Source organism: Macaca thibetana, chromosome 3 (genome assembly GCF_024542745.1).
Source record: "Macaca thibetana thibetana isolate TM-01 chromosome 3, ASM2454274v1, whole genome shotgun sequence".
Lineage (NCBI taxonomy): Eukaryota > Metazoa > Chordata > Mammalia > Primates > Cercopithecidae > Macaca > Macaca thibetana.
This window is the reverse complement of record NC_065580.1, coordinates 164,234,787-164,252,043: the sequence shown is the minus strand read 5'-3', so window position 1 is coordinate 164,252,043 and position 17,257 is coordinate 164,234,787. Positions and strand designations below refer to the sequence as shown.

The window sequence follows — 17,257 nt, the reverse complement described above, 5'->3', positions numbered from 1 at the left end:
TAGTAATACCACTGATTATACAAACATTTTAAAATAGACAAACTTCCTTTGGAGAATGTAATTTTAAAAAATTACCTTTATAGAAATCCCTTCGAAAACTATTTTAACCAACTAAAAATTGTTTGTGTAAATAAGTTTACATTTACCTCTTGGACTTTTAGGAATGTAAATAACAAATAAAATATAAAGTGCACATACCACGCAAACTTCCAGTAGTTAAAAGTGCTCGAGCTTTGTCAGCTAAATCACTATTCAGAGTATTTCCCAGCAGCAAAACATCAATGGCCTCTTGCTTGGAGCTGTCAAAGAAGTTATTCTGAATTGTCCGGGTGACAGACCGAGCACCATCTTTTAACTTTCCAGCCTGTTGAGAAAGAAAGGAGTGCAGATTTTCATTTTAAATATTACTGATTTTACTCAGTAGGTATTTTGAAATTTTAAATCAGTTTTATATGATTTGAATATGAAAAAGGAGCTAATCGTTCTATTTTGAATATATAGTCATGACAATTAAAATGCCTCCAACATGTCACTGTTTCCTTTCTTCTTTTGGATTAAAGCTCTGCACAAAGAAATGAAAAAGCTCGGTGCTACAACCTCATCCAGTAATGACATCTAGAGCAATAAATGTTTAAAATTGCTTATTGCAAAGGAAATAAACTGAAGTGAACTTATTTAAAACAAGACAATTCCTTCTTACAAGGTAATTTGTAAACTTGGGGATAAAATGGGTAAGGAGAAATGGGAAATAAAAGAAGATACACTGAGCTTAACTGCCCCTAGAAAAACTTCAAATTACTTTGGTAGTAGAAAAAGAAAATGGAAATTGCTCCCAAATAGCTTACATTAGTTAAAATTAAAACTAAACCTAAGAATGAAGGTCTAGTCTCAAAAGAAATTTACAAGTACAGTTCACAAAAGAATATTACATGTAAACTACAATTTGTATATTTTGAGTCATTTTATTGCCTATGCAAAAATACATCATAAAATAAGAAACTTATTCCTATAGTGAGAGTTGATTATAACTTTTAATGAATATATATTTTACTTAGGCATATCAGTTACCATAAGGATTTATTTTGATCTTACAGATTTTGATGACTGTCAAAACAAAAAACTTGCACCTTTTAGGAAATAACTTTAGTTTGCAATATGTAATTTTTACTCTTTAAAGAAATAACAGTAACTCTAGGCTTCTTTTTAGAATAAAGAGCCAAGTTTCTTAAATGCCACTAAATGAAGAACCAGTTTTCTTCAATGCCGTTAAATGAATGCTACTATATTTAATAAGCAATTAATGTTTGGCATTAAATGTTATTTCCTTCTATATAATAACATATACAAATGACATTATTTGAAAAGACACTCACCATTCACATTATCAGGCAATTAATCAAAAGGAACCCAGAGAAAGGAAAAGAAAGAGCAGTTCAGATGTTAGATTTTAGTTCAATTCAGACTAGCATATTTAATGTATAAAATTTTATATCTGTATATGTTAGAGATAAAAGACCACTGAAAATATATGTAACCTCTGTACATACATTGTAGTACATACATTGTAGTCACTGCAGAAATAAAAAGGTAGAAGAATATAAAAGAATATTTTAAGCAATAGTTTGAGAATCAGCTTTTAATAGCAAGAATTATGTTCTTTATTTAAAAGGAATAAATCAAAGTTTAACAATTTCATGTTTACAAAAATAGGGACCACTTAAGAAGTAAATATTTGTAAAAGTCAATACAAATTATTTCTATGAGTTGAACAAAAGAAACTTTGCAGGTAAGGCCAATACCTCTGGGCAGAGGCATGACGTATTATGAGACACAGGAGAGGAAGACTTGGAAATTAAAAGAAGACTTGGAGATCATGAATGGTCTTTAAAGAATTTCAGCTGCTATATGGAAGAAGCTGAACGAGAACTATAAAAGTGATAAATGTTCTCATTTCTATTCTTGAAATAATTTGAGGAACTGTGGAGAATTAGAAAGTTGATAAATTCAAGTGAGGCCAGGATCCTTAAAAAGTTAAACAATATTTAAGAATATAAAATAATGAAAATTATCTCAAGTATTGTTCTAAACTCCCTCAATAAGGGCCAAATACTTGAGAAGAAAGTAGTGTGTAGATACTGCCAGGAAATAAAAAGTAATGATGAAACAGACAATTATAATTAAGTCCGTTCTTTTTTTTTCGGAACAGAGTCTCACTCTGTCACACAGGCTGGATGGAGTGCAGTGGCGTGATCTTGGCTCACTGCAATCTCCACCTCCTAGGATTCTCATGCCTCAAAACTCCCGAGGAGCTGGGATTTCAGGTATGCACCACCACGCCCAGCTAGTATTTTGTATTTTCAGTAGAGATGGTGTTTCGCTATGTTGGCCAGGCTAGTCTAGAACTCCTGGCCTCAAGTGATCCACCTGCCTCAGCCTCCCAAAGTGCTGGGATTATAGGCATGAGCCACCACACCTGGCCCATATCTCACACATCGTTGGCACATCTTGATAGCCACACTTCCCAAGGTAAGATAAGTAAAGATCAATTATGCCCTAATGTTGGGTTCATAGTAAGCACTGTATAAACTGCTGATTTGACTTATTTGTCCCAGTGGCATACGTCACACATCTATTAACTGTACGCACTGTGTCAAGTGAAGGGAACATAAAGCCAAATAAGAGAGAACCCTTTATTAAGAGGTTTATGGTTTTAAAAATCATATTTGTAATCAAAACAAACAATACAAAAAGTAAAACAGATATACAAGGGAAAATCATGAAAAAAAGAGCAATATATATCATCTTAGTGGACTGTCACTAAATGACTAGATAGGTCATATATACATACTTCCCAAACTTAGGGAAATATCTATCTTCCATTTATTCACTAGTATCCACTGTGAAAGGAAGTATCAAAGAAGGCATAAAAGTACATTAAACAGAATTCTAAGACACATCTATTAATTTAAACCATCTACTAATTTTAAAAGGCCATTTAAAAGCTTTATGAAGAGAGGAAAAAGAGGATATTCTGTAATGTTAAGATAGATCTAGATCTACCTTCGCTTTCCCTTCAAGAGCTCCAGTTCCTGCATATATCTTACTGATTGAATCACCATTCACAGACCACATTGACCGAAAAACTTCTTGAAAGCGAGTCACCAACTGAGGCTTTTCAGCTAAACCAAGAGCTTCCAACTGTTTAGCTAGCATCTAAAACAGCAAAAGAGAAATTTTTATAAGTACATTAATGTATTAATTGTAATATGGCTTTTAAGAACTACCAGAATCAAACCAAAAATTTATCGTTATAGCACTATTTGGGACTAGATTCTGAAAGCATAACAGTTTACTAGGCTGAGTTATTTCCCATCATTTCAATTTTTAAAACAAATACTGTATCAATGAAAACTAGAAGTATTGATAAAGGCTTCTTTCTGGTTAAATGGCAAAATTTATCTTATTAAAGTATCCCTATAAATCAGAGTTGTTTACCTTGCCCACCTAAAAGAATTCACCCATCAACAGTCTGCATTAGAACTGAGAAAAATGTTTACTTAGTTTACCTAAATAACTAGGTCTCTTTAATTTTTGGATTTGGCTTTATAAGTTTAAGTAATTAAGGTAGGTAAAAAAAATATGGAAAAAAAGGAGTTGCTCTTAAATTGTCACAAAATAAAGAAAATAAGTAAAACCTCTGAATAAAGTCATGACAGCTTTTTATGCATAAAATCCTCATTGGTAATATATATAAGGAAGAACTGGGGGGAATAGCATGCAAGAAATTCAAGGATCTCTCAGCTTTCACAAGTCCCTATCACATATAACAATAAAAGTGTTCCAAAAAGTTACTGATCTTTATATGTATGAATTCTAGCCTAGAGTCAATGTTCAATCTTCATCCAATCTGTTTATCTGGAATCTAGTCATATTCTATGCCTTGCATTTTCACTTAACTCTTTCCAATTTATGTTTTATTTTATCATGTAAGTATGGTGATTATCCATAATTATAGAGAACCAAAAGCTAAAATAATATTTTTTTAAAACCTTAAACTGGGTTCATTTAATTACCTAGAGACTTACACCAGAGCTGTTCTTTGCTAGCATGGAGAATAAAACAAAATAAGCTCCAGGTCCTCCTTTATCATTTAAATCTTTCTCTCTTCAAGGAACTGGGCAAAACTGATCTTACTCCTCTACTAGTTTGGCTTTGTCTATCTTAGTGGCAAACTTTGTAAACTGTCAACCGTTTGCTATCCTAAGGAGTTTTCTAATTCCTAACTATCAACAGTGGAGAATCAGCTAAGTCAGATCCTGAAAACTAACATCTGTTATAATTTTGATGAAGAGATCCAAGTCTTTCAATAAGCTTATTATCAGAATCCATGAACATTTATTCAGCCACTTAAAACCAGAACTTGAAACAAATCCAAGCCAAGATAAGATAAACTCTTATCTAAATGACCAACATGCTTGCTTTCATTTTGTTTCTGTCAAATTTTCTAAATAAATTACAAATAAACCTCAAAAACATATTTGAAAAAATCCAAACAGTAAAATTTATTTAGTTACATGAAAAATATATTCTATAATAGAGAATTTTATACACTGTACTTTCATTTTTGAGATACAGAACCTCAGCTGCAAAGTAACTAATTAACCAATATTCAGGTCAAATTTAAGATCATTAACTAGAGGAAATAAGAACATGTAACTTCCTATTGCTGTTTTTTTTCATAGCATTTGAGAACTATGTTAAGTTCTGATGGAACTAAACGAAGTTTAGCCACAGCCTTATAACCCTAACTTGCAGAATAGGGAAGACTTAGAAAGCTCAGCATTGCTAAACAGTTTGTCAAATAGTTGAGACTATGTTTATATTAGGCTGAATCTGATGGATAAGTAGTAAAGAAAAAAAAAAAAGGTTGCAAACAGAGACCTTATCACAGAAGTTGAATCACATTCATTTTCATTCTAACTGGCATTTTCATCTGATCCTGTTTTTTATAACTACTAATTTGAAAACACCAAACGAACTGGATTGGGTTACAAATTGTCAAAAATATAGTCCTATATAATTGTATATGTGAAAATAGACCCTTCTTATCCTAAAATAGATTGTTAAAAGATAACACAGAGAATAAAAGGCCAAATACACACATATACCCACACCCACACACACACGTATATATTTCCTCCAAAAAGACAGGGAAAAAATTGTTGAAATACTATAAACAGCAGATTTTAAAAGGGAGAATAAGGAACAACAGAAGTAGATAGACAGCTACCTAAAGAGAATATGAAGATCAGGTAAAGGAAATATTTAAATCAAAACAAAGTTTGGCCAAAAAAGAGACAGAGACTAGAAGTACAAAATGAAGCATACCATTACATATATTTTCTGAAAAGTAATAAGAAACCTAAGTATTACAAAACCACTTAAAGAGGCAGATGATACAAGGCACATACATTTTAATTTATTTTTTTACCTCTAAGCCAAGAAATGCCTGCACACTATTTGTTCTATCAAGACAATCCAAGCAGTTTGTTCGAACTGTACCACTCTGGCATCTGTAACCAATAAAGTTAAATATCTAGTTTGGAACAAAAATAAAACTAAAACAAACAGCAAATAATTGAGGTAATTAAAATGTAGCACCCACCTTCCCTCTCCAGCTTTTTACTATTACAGTATTCAAATATACAAAAAAAAAATTATACTGTGAACATCCATATACCCACCATTTAAATTTGACAACTGTTAACATTTTGTCACATATTCTTCATTACATTATCTATCACACACTTACTTTTAATTAGGCCAACAATTAGAAACTAAATATACATTCAGGTTTATGCTCTTACAGTTCTTTGCACATAAAAGAAAAATATTTATGGAACAAAATTTTTTTTAAACCTAAGATCTGTTATCTCTAATGACTGTGTCTACAGCATTGATGCTAAATAAAATATAAATTGAAAAATTAAAAATTTGAGCTTTCTGCACTTAAGTTTCCCTTAACCGATATTCTGAACTCTTTTAACATTTACTTGGCCGGGCGTGGTGGCTCATGCCTGTAATCCCTGCACTTTGGGAGGCCGAAACAGGCAGATCACGAGGTCAGGAGATCGAGACCATCCTGGCTAACACGGTGAAACCCCGTCTCTACTAAAAAATACAAAAAACTAGCCGGGCGCGGTGGCGGGCGCCTGTAGTCCGGGCTACTCAGGAGGCTGAGGCAGGAGAATGGTGTAAACCTGGGAGGCGGAGCTTGCAGTGAGCCGAGATCGCGCCACTGCACTCCAGCCTGGGCGACAGAGCGAGACTCCGTCTCAAAAAAAAAAAATTTACTTTTCTCCTCTATTTCACATACGAAAACTGAAATTTAAATTATACTAAAGCAGACAGTAAACAATGTCTTTCACTTCTATTTGCATTTAATAGTCTTTACTGGCATCAAGAAATATTAAAACATAAGTTTTAAAAGAGAAGCAAAACAGTTTCATATATAATAACATGAAGTATGAAGCCAGACAAATCCCAGTTCTAACACTTGTTAATTATGAGACTTGCAGCAGATGGGAATGGACATAACAATAGAGTCTATCCCTATAATTGTTATTGATACATGTTAAGACTTAAGTACACTGCCTGCTCCATAAAATGCGCTCACTAATGTAACCTCTTATTATTATTTGATGAATTCTAAAGAAAGAAAAACAAGTTTAAAATCAAGTATAGGATGGGTGAGATGGCTCATGCCTGTAATCCTAGCACTTTGGGAGGCTGAGGCAGGTGGATCACTTGAGCCCAGGAGTTTGAGCCCAGCCTGGGCAATACAGGGAGACCCCGTCTCTACCAAAAAAAAAAAAAAAAAAAAAAAAAGCCAGGCGTGGTGGCACACACCTGTAGTCCCAGCTACTCAGGAGGCTGAGGTGAGAGGATCTCCTGAAACCAGAAAGCAGAGGCTGCAGGGAGATGAGACTGCACCACTGCACACCAGCCTGGCAACAAAGTGAGGTCCTATTTCGAAATAATAAAAATAAAACAAAAAATTTAAAAGATATTTTATTTGATTATAAACTTTAATTTTAAAAAGAAAATTTAAGAGTTCAACGTTAAGAATAATTTTTAATTATAGCTATGTTCCAATTCAAAGAACAGAGAAACAGGGAGAAACAGGGGAGTCAAACCTTTGAACTTCACTTCCATTGAAATAAAAAAATCCATAATCTAGAAACTTCTGGACTTGAGGTTTAAGGACACTGTGTAATTTTTCTGCCTTTCCTCCCTTAACCATTTGATGATAGTCAAAATTCACCATCTGGATATCAGCAGCATGTTCAGAAGCTTTCAAATGACTCTGAAAGTAAAAAGGCAAATATTCATCTAAATGAAAGTAAAAAGGCAAATATTCATTTAAATATTCATCACATTTCGTTGACACTGGCAATAAATCTTTTCCCTGAAGTCTCACATACTATCCCTCAGAGATAAGGTGACATAATTAACATCAGGGTACTTAAATAATATTCTCACCTGGTTTAGGAAATAAAAAATTATTTCCAAGTGCCAGCATTTTATTTTTACAACACAAATTTAATAACTATTTATACCTATTATAGAATCTCAAAATTATCTAAGACAAAGCCTATCAATGACTGAAAGATTCATATTTTATAACTTCACTCAATACATACAAATGTTTTTAAATTTTACCATAAAGTCACTCTGTAAAGTATAATCTGTTTATTAACAATATTTCACAAGATTAAAATAACAGCTATATAATTAGGATGCTTCTGGACTTAGGAGATTGAACTTTAGAAAATGTTTTTTAACTATCTTAAGTTTATAATCATATGTAACACCATAATTTATACTAATTCATTATTAATTCAATAAGTGCTTAATAAAATATTTTTTCTTTAGAAGTCAGGCAATTTGGGGGTTCCTTTCGACATGAAATTCTCAAGTTTTCCCTCATCAATGCAAGAAGGTATAGTGTTGCATGTATATAAATGCATTATTCACAATTCCATAGGTTAAAAACAATGACTATGGTTCTAGGAAGCAGGCAAAGCAATCAACAGATGAAGAAGGAAACTGCTATTTCTCTACTAGTGATAGATAAACTTTGGCAAGGAGGGTATTTTTCTGTTTCTCTACAAAGTAAAAAAGCAGATTAGAAAACAGTGTCATTTGCATTGAAAACTTTTCAGAATCCCAGTTTCAGCAACATTAGCCTAAATTGTTTCTTAATAGACCCAAAGAGTTCAAGTTTCCAACAAGTACCCAACCTTTTTCTTGGAAGTAATTTACTTCCTGGAAGAATCTGATTACCATATTATTTTATTTTTTACTACCATTCTAGGTGTCCATGGGGCAGAATGAAATAAGAAATGACCATACTTACCTGGAAAGCTTTACTTAACATATGTTCACCTTCCTTAGATCCAAGCAAATTTACTATTATTTGTTTACCATATAAGTTCTTAAGTGTTCTAAAATGCCTATTTAAGAAAGAAAGGAAATAAGCACATGTCAAATAAGAAGCCTAATTTTTTCAATAAATAAGAATCCATTATTAAATATAACTTATATGGCATTATTTTAAACACAGAATTGGAAAACTGGGTGCAAATTCATTGTACACGGTCTCAAAGCTGAATTTATGAAAACTCATGAATGCAATTTCCTCTCTGACTTATGGGTACTGAGACTCCCATCCCTGCCAGAGCTGTGGAGACATCCAGCTTCTGCCTACTCTGTGAGGCTGGCACCAGACAAGATAGACAACAGTCATAAGCTTGACTGGAAATGCAGTAAGGGCAGATGGCAAAGGGCTGCTGCTCACATGTGAGGACATCACATACTCTGTTGAGGATTCACAGGGACCTCCTTACTAGCTCCAGTCTTCAGAAAAATGGGCCCCAAATACGAGTCTTTTTTCTTTCCAGCTTCTAACCATTCCAGAAGCTACGTAGAGCAATGCCACACAAAGAAATGTAACACAAACCACACCTATAATGTTAAATTTTCAAGAAGGTGCATTTATAAACATGAAACAAAATATACTTTCTTTAACTCAAAATGTCTAAAATATCATTTCAACATGTAATCAATATAAAACAACTACAGTTAACCTTTCAACAACACAGGTTTGAACTGTGCAAGTCCACTTATATATGGATTTTTTCAACCAAACAAGAATCAAAACTACAGTATTCCTGGCATGCAGAACCCATGAATATGAATGATGAACTCATAAGCATGGGTTCCACAGGGTCGACTGTGGGACTTGAGTATGTGCAGATTTTGGTATGTGAGGGTAGAACCAATACTCTGAGTATACCGAACATGATTTTACTAACAAGACACTTTACATTCTTTGTTTTTTTTTAAGGCAGTCTTTGAAATCTTGTGTGCATTTTATACTTGCAGCACATTTCAACTGAGACTAGTCACACATTTCAAGTGCCCAGCAGCTACATGTGGCTAGTGGTTGCTATACTGGACAATGTACCCACAGAGGAAGTTTTAAGGTGAAGAGATTAAGACCCACACTTCCATCACTACCACCCCCAGAAGTCGTAACAGTAGATGTCACTGTCTTTCAATTAAATTAGGAGTCAGAAGGAATTTTATTTAAAGCCAAAAAAGTTTGAAATAAATCAGTAAATATAAGTAGTCCCACTGCTTAGCAATATCAAAATTTAAAGCAGTATGTAAAAATTGTCTTACCTATCAAAAGCAGGTGCATTGGCCTCAAATCCCCTTGACATACGGACACGATGAGATCCCACCTTAGACAAGAAAAATATATTTAATCAAACCAAAAACCAACATATAGACGAAAGAAATATCACTGTTTACAATATTTAACAATTTCTTTGCTGAACACACAGTTGTTAATCAAATAACTGATTTTCATTCATGATATGCTTTAAAAAAAAAAAGTTCCAGGGGATTTCCACCCCCCACCTTTATTTTTAAAAAACCAACGTCATCAAAAAAGTAACTAGAAGTTACCTCATTATGAAATATTCGTAAACTAATAGGAATTTTTATTGATGAAAACTATTTTTAAAGGTGTTTTCATATATGTTACTTTAAGTTCAAACTACATGCCCTGTGTAACAGACAGTATTACCATTTGGGTAATTAAAAAAACTGAAATACCAACAGGTGAAATAACTCTGAGATCAACATAACTAATTCCAAAAGAGATTCAGATGAGATTTTATGTCTCTGACCTAAATTCCTACTCCTCCAAGCTGCCTACCAGTACAAATGTCTATGTGTTTTTTTCTTCTGCTATGTTGAATACTCTATTCACCTCTCCCTCACCAAAAGTTCCACCAAATTGAGAATATCATTCCTTCCTGGAAAAGCAGACTGTCCAAGTCAACCTTGCCATCACCCAACTATAGTAATTGCACATTTTGCGGAATCAGAAATTTTGGGTTAAGCAAATTAAACAAGATGGAAAATATCTACCTATTGTATATTGTTATGTTTTCTTTTCTTACATAGGAGAACAGCAGAGAGATGAGGCATAATTGAGAAAGATACAACATGCCAAGAAGAAATAAATAGGTGAGACCAGTTTATTTCTCTGAACTTCAATTTACACATTTCTCTCTGAGACTTTGGGATGAAGGTTGCCCAATCATAACAAGGACCACTGAGGCGGGCAAAAAAAAGTTGCCCAAAATTCATTCTTGCTAACCTGTGAACAAAGTGCTTTTTTTTTTTTTTTTGAGACAGAGTCTCACTCTATTGCTAGGCTGGAGTGCAGTGGTGCCATCTCGGCTCACTGCAACCTCCGCCTCCTGGGTTCAAAGCGATTCTCCTGCCTCAGCCTCCCGAGTGGTTGGGACTACAGGCACGCGCCACCACGCCCGGCTAATTTTTGGATTTTTAGTAAAGATGGGGTTTCACCATGTTGGCCAGGATGGTCTCGATCTCTTGACCTCGTGATCTGCCTGCCTTGGCCTCTCAAAGTGCTGGGATTACAGGCATGAGCCACCGCGCCCCGCCCAAAATGCTTTTAAAGAGGGTGTAAAAGGAGGGTTGTCAAATCAGTCATGCAATTTGACAAGTAAAACCAGAAGATAAACTCTAATATGCTCATCCAAATCCAAAACTGAATTAACAGTACAGTATTATCATTCATTAAGCATTATCCCTCACTGCACTCACTAAGTCAGATAATCTAATGAGTATTCTGATAACCAGGGGATTCTCTCTTTAATTTTTAAATAAGAAATCAATTAGCCTAATGTCACATCTGTGTTTTATTTTATAGTACTTAATAATCTTCATAGAAGTTTAAAATTTGAAAGATGTACGTCCCAGGACATTAAGCATTTCAGACTGCAGAAAACTCAGAAGAAGTTGACACTTTTTCTTTGGAGTAATCCCAGATTAATTGCCTATCATTCTATACAAGTTCAAGACTTAGCATTTTGTTTACTGATTAACATTTATTTTGCATAGTACTGCAATTGTGCATAAGGTGAAAAAAATCCAGTTCTCACGTCTTCCAGGTAATGCCTGTGGTTGTTTTCCATCACTGTTCCCCAACACATATATACATCCAGCTATGTATCACAGCTCTCATAGCAATATACTGGCTAGACTAGATTAGATTTTTGTTTTTGTGTTATTAGAGACAGGGTCTCACTCTGTCAACCAAGCTGGAGTGCAGTGGTGTGATCATAGCCCACTGCAGCCTCAACCTCCTGGGTTCAAGGGATCCTCCCACCTCAGCCTGCTGAGTAGCTGAGGCTACAGGCACATGTCACCATGCCTGGACAATTTTTATTTTTTTATTTTTTTGTAGAACTGGGTGTCTATGTTGCCTAGGATGGTCTTGAACTCCTGGTCTCAAGTAATCCTCCCACCTTGGCCTCCTAGACTAGGTTTTATTACTCAACATTGAAAGAAAAGTTTTACAATAAGAGAGCTGTTGCCAATTGTGATAAAAGTAGCACTCCAGAAAGTGTTAAGGCTTTAAATAACCATAACTTTACCCAATTAAAAAAAAGTTGCAGCCAGGTGTGGTGGCTCATACCTGTAACCCCAGTACTTTGGGAGGCCGAGGCAGGTGGATCACCTGAGGTCAGGAGTTCGAGACTGGCGGATCATCTGAAGTCAGGAGTTCGAGACCAGCCTGACCAACATGGTGAAACCCTGTCTCTACTAAAATACAAAAATTAGCTGGGCATGGTGGCACATGCCTGTAATCCCAGCTACTGGGGATGCTGAGGTAGGAGAATCACTTGAAGCCAGGAGGAGGAGGTTACAGCGAGCCAAGACTGTGCCAATGCACTCCAGCCTGGGAACAAGAGCTAAATTCCATCTCAGCAAGGAAGAAAAAAGTTGCATTAAAGGTATTTTTTAAAATCATTTAATTGTGTGGTATGGAAAACCATTTTCCATCAATATTACTGCTTCATATTCACATATTTCTGAAATTTCAACCAAAAATTGGGTGTAGATCTCACAATGTTTACCATTTTTTGACTTATTGATATGGTTTGGATCTGTGTACCCCCCAAATCTCATGCTGAATTGTAATCCCGAGGTTGAAGGTGGGGTCTGGTGGGAGGTGACTGAATCATGGGGGTGGAGTTCTGATGAATGGTTTAGCACTATGCCCCCTTGCACTGTTCTTATGCTAGTGAGTGAGTTCTCAAGAGATCTGGTTGCTTAAAAGTGTGTAGCACCTCCCTCTTATCTTTCTTTTGCTCCTGCTCCCACCATGTGAGACTCCTCGCTCCTGCTTTGCCTTCCGCCATGATCGGAAGCTTCCTGAAGCCTCCCCAGAAGCAGATGCTGCCATTCTTCCTGTACATTCTGCAGAACCATGAGCCAATTAAACCTCTTTCTTCATAAATTACTCAGAATCAGGTATTTCTTTATATCGATGTGAGAATGGACTAATGAACTGATGTATACTGTAATGTAGTATAATAGTATACTGCGTATTGTAAGTGATAAATGCTAAGGAACTTCAGAGAAAGGAAATAAGTAAAAGGAAAATCACAAGTCAAAGGAAATCATAAGTAAGTTGCCAGTCTAAAAATGTCATCTTACTTGTGTAACACCTTATGACAATTCTTACAATGCCTCAAACAAATTCATCTTGGTATTCACCTTTTCCATAAAAGGCCTGAATGCCCAAATGGCAAGCTCTCTATGAAGCATCATTATATCTTTGAATCTCCCATAGCACCTAGCATAAAATAACATACATGGGAAGAACTCAAGTATTTAACAAAGAGATCTGAGTGGCCACTGAAGGAAAATAATTCTTAATTTTGGAAGTAGAGGATTCCTGCTAGAAAACTGCAAGGTCTGCAGTTGGATAGGCTGAGTAAACCAGATCATAAGGACACAGGTGCCTAGTAAATCTGACAGGCATAATATATATCAAAAATAAGAAGACCTGTTGGAGTTAGCAGGAAGCAGGGCCTTGAGGGACAAGACAGAAAACTGTGAGAATCTTCCAGGCTAGAAGAAATTATGAAAACCTTAACTCAGAGGCTAGTAGTAGGAATAAAAAGAAAGTCCCACTGCCTAGAAGAATGCTGGGACTAACAGGGCTACTTTTCACTTGGTCAGGACTGGCTGCTTCACAGCCATTAGAGTAGGATCTTATAAAACAGAAGTTCTTGACTTTGAGTGGTAGAGAACTTGGTTAAAAATGAGGATTCCTGGCCGGGCACGGTGGCTCATGCCTGTAATCCCAGTGCTTTGGGAGGCCGAGGTAGGTGGATCACCTGAGGTCAGGAGTGCGAGACCAGTCTGGTCAATATGATGAAACCCCATTTCTATTAAAAATACAAAAATAAGGCAGGTGTGGTGGCACGCGCCTAATAGTCCCAGCTCTCAGGAGGCTGAGGCAGGAGAATTGCTTGACCCTGGGAAGCGGAGGTTGCAGTAAGCCGAGATCGCACCACTGCACTTCAGCCTGGGCAACAGAGCATCTCTCTGTCACAAAAAAAAAAAAAAAAAAAAAAAAAAATCCATAATTTTCCACCTATCACGACATAACATTAGCAAACAGACTGTATAGGAAGGCTGCAGCACACAGGAGAAGGAAGGAACAAGGAAGTCCCACTCAAGGAAGATCCTTCAGTGTAACTACTCAGGACCCAACCTTATTGGATCATCAAAACACTGTAATTCAGAACTTCTTATTAAAATAACACAGGCCAGGTACAGTGGCTCAGGCCTGTAATCCTAGCATTCTGGGAGGCCAAGGCAGGAGAACTGTTTGCCCAGGAGTTCAAGACCATCCTGGGCAACATGGTGGGACTCTGTCTCTACAAAAAATAGTGATATGTGCCTGTAGTCCCAGCTACCTGGTAGGCTGAGGTGGGAGGATCACTTGAGCCTGGGAGATCAAGGCTGCAGTGAGCCGTGATTGCACCAGTGCACTCAAGCCTGGGTGGCAGAGTGGGACCCTGTCTCAAATAAATAAATATATAAATAAATGTAAATAAAATAACACGAAAACAGTGTAACACAGGGCTCATAAACTGGTTATTAGAATCTCTAACACTAGCCTGTCCCTAAAACAAAAGCATTCACCTTGCATCACATCAGGGTTTCAGCAATGTTCTTAAAGCAAATATTCCAAACACCCATTGTTGATCATGAAAGCTTAGGAGAAGTGGGGTTCTGTTGGCATTCTCTCCTAAGGGAAATTTGGGGAAAGATATATCTATTTAAGTTATCCCTACAAAGATAAAACAAGTCAAATCGTCTTGACAAGAATTCAAGAATTTTTGCATAGCAGTACAAGGGTTAATCCTTGTTAACTCTTAGACTGTCTTAAATAAAATGTTACTAAAAAGGTTCAAGTGGTCTGTAATATTTCTCTGCAATAACCAGTCTACAACATAAGAGATCCAGCAGTCAAATAAAAGAAGCAAGAATTTTTTTTCTTTCCCTTTTCTCAATGCTATAGGCTGAAGCACCAAACTTACTAGACTATACATACTTAGATCCTAAAGTAAATATGACATACATTAAGGACTAATAAATTTTGAATAAAAATAAAATGTCAACAATAGTTAACCCTTACATGGTGCTGACTGGTGGCCAGGTGCTATTCTAAGTGCTTTTTATTTAATCCTTACAACAACCCTATAAAGTAGGTACTATTAATATTCCCATTATACAGATAAGGAACTGAGACACAGAACGGTTAAATTATTTGCCCAAGATCACACAGCTAGTAGTGGTACAGTAAGGATCTCAATTAAGAAGTCTGGTTCCCAAGGCTTTGTTTTATCTACTACATTCTTCTGTCTAAAGAGATTAAATCATTATATACTAAGATAAGAAAGTAATAAACATGGAATCACATTGAAAATCAATACACTATAAAGACCTCAAAATTTTTAACACTAAATACAGCAGCTGAATTTCAGTGACTATTTGAAAGAACATTAAAAGAAAAAATATCTAAGATAATTCCAGAAACTCTGTACTCAGATCCTTATTTGTAAATCCAGTTAACATTATTAGATAGAATAGTGGAACTATCAATGAATTAATTAATAAAATATCCAGAAAGTTTAGAAAATACGAAAATTTTCAAAAAATAAAAATAACTTAATGTCAAACACATACTTGCAACCCTGGTTGCTCCCAGAACAATGGAACAGATCCTCGGATTTGTATGAAGGAAGAAACTGAGTCATCTAAGTATACAACCTACAGAAAAAAAACATAATATGTAAACTATTTCCACAGAAAGGTTGTTACACTTACATTAGAAAACAAATTGACTAAAATCTATTGCATACTAGTTAATTTGTTTTTTTTTTTTTGAGACCGAGTCTTGCTCTGTCGCCCAAGCTGGAGTGCAGTGGCGTGATCTCGGCTCACTGCAACCTCCACCTCCCGGGTTCAAGCAATTCTCCTGTCTCGCCCTCCCGAGTAGCTGGGACTACAGGCGCCCACCACCACACCCGGCTGATTTTTTTAATTTTTAGTAGAGACGGGGTTTCACCATGTTCGCCAGGACGGTCTCAATCTGCTGACCTCATGATCTGCCTGCCTCGGCCTCCCGAAGTGCTAGGATTACAGACATAAGCCACCGCGCCAGGCACATACTAGTTATATTTTATAACCTAACTCTCATGTACAATTGTCCAAAACAGGCCACTATACAGGCTTGACTTTTTTTTTCTGTTAGCAATATTAACCAAAAAAACTGGTAAAAATATAAGCATAAGATTCACAATTTTTAAAAATAAATACCTTTTAAATCTTAATATTTTACATACATGTCTTTATATTTCATTTTGTTTAGCTCTTTATAACCTAATTTGAAGATCTCTGTTGGGCTGGGTTCATGGCCTAAATTTATAATCATATAGTTTCATAGCCAAAAAATCATAATTTCTAATTTTTAGATGGTACATATATTTGCCATTAAGAGCTGGCTTTAATTTAACTTCACAAAAAAAAAAACAAGCTGTCCAGCTCTACAACTGAGGATTTTAAAATTCAATACCAAAACACAGAGCATTGACTATATCATGCTGATTAGTGACATCTTGTTACCTAGATGAACAGCCAGACCAAAATAAGTTTGTTTTAGGGAAGCCTTTTTTAAGGCCCATAAGTAACCAAGAACAATCATAAAACAACATTATAGATGTTAAAATGAGTTCTGAATCAAATAAAAATCTATTATTCTAGTATTTTCTGTACCTCTCCTATAATACATTAATTAAGTAATATAAAACACTATATATACCTGTTCTGTTTCTACAAAATTGGCAACATGACCATCATCATTTGTTCCCCGGACATTAAACCTGGTCCCAGCTCGTTCACAGCTTAATCTTGAAATGAGGCAAGCCTTTGCCTGTTTATGAGCAGCATAAATTGTTCTGATTTCTACTCCTCCACACATAAGACGTAATAACCAGTCATCACAATTCACACCATAGTGTTTGAGATGCAAATGCAAAGACTGATTCCTAACAGGAAAAGAAATAAATGATTAGCTTATGGAATACTAAATAACAAAGTATGACTTTAAAAATAATCTCCTGGAAAAATAATTTAATATTATTAAATTTAAAGGCACAAACAACAAATCAATTCATTTACATTTACTATGCTAGGGATCAGAAGACAGGGCCATAAAATGAGATCCTTCAACATGTGATCTACGGTCCACAGAAAAGGAGTATTTTTGTGTTTTTAATATCTATGGCCC

General features: G+C 35.5%; 1 protein-coding gene across 19 annotated transcripts in view; it reads right to left on the bottom strand.

Moving 5' to 3' along the window:
* The window catches only part of SYNJ1 (synaptojanin 1), a 102,029-nt gene that overhangs the window by 51,382 nt on the left and 33,390 nt on the right, over positions 1 to 17,257 (bottom strand). For 13 of the 19 annotated variants that reach the window (XM_050786008.1, XM_050786012.1, XM_050786018.1 and 10 more), the window contains exons 5-12: positions 16,790 to 17,015; positions 15,655 to 15,738; positions 9,748 to 9,809; positions 8,420 to 8,516; positions 7,197 to 7,366; positions 5,492 to 5,573; positions 3,061 to 3,213; positions 199 to 364 (exon numbers count right to left, since the gene is read on the bottom strand). In XM_050786008.1, the coding sequence (XP_050641965.1) occupies positions 199 to 364; positions 3,061 to 3,213; positions 5,492 to 5,573; positions 7,197 to 7,366; positions 8,420 to 8,516; positions 9,748 to 9,809; positions 15,655 to 15,738; positions 16,790 to 17,015 (1,040 nt within the window). Of the gene's footprint in view, positions 1 to 198; positions 365 to 3,060; positions 3,214 to 5,491; positions 5,574 to 7,196; positions 7,367 to 8,419; positions 8,517 to 9,747; positions 9,810 to 14,607; positions 14,696 to 15,654; positions 15,739 to 16,789; positions 17,016 to 17,257 lie in introns of those variants that run through there. The other 6 variants (XM_050786007.1, XM_050786011.1, XM_050786026.1 and 3 more) reach the window with 2 other exon arrangements.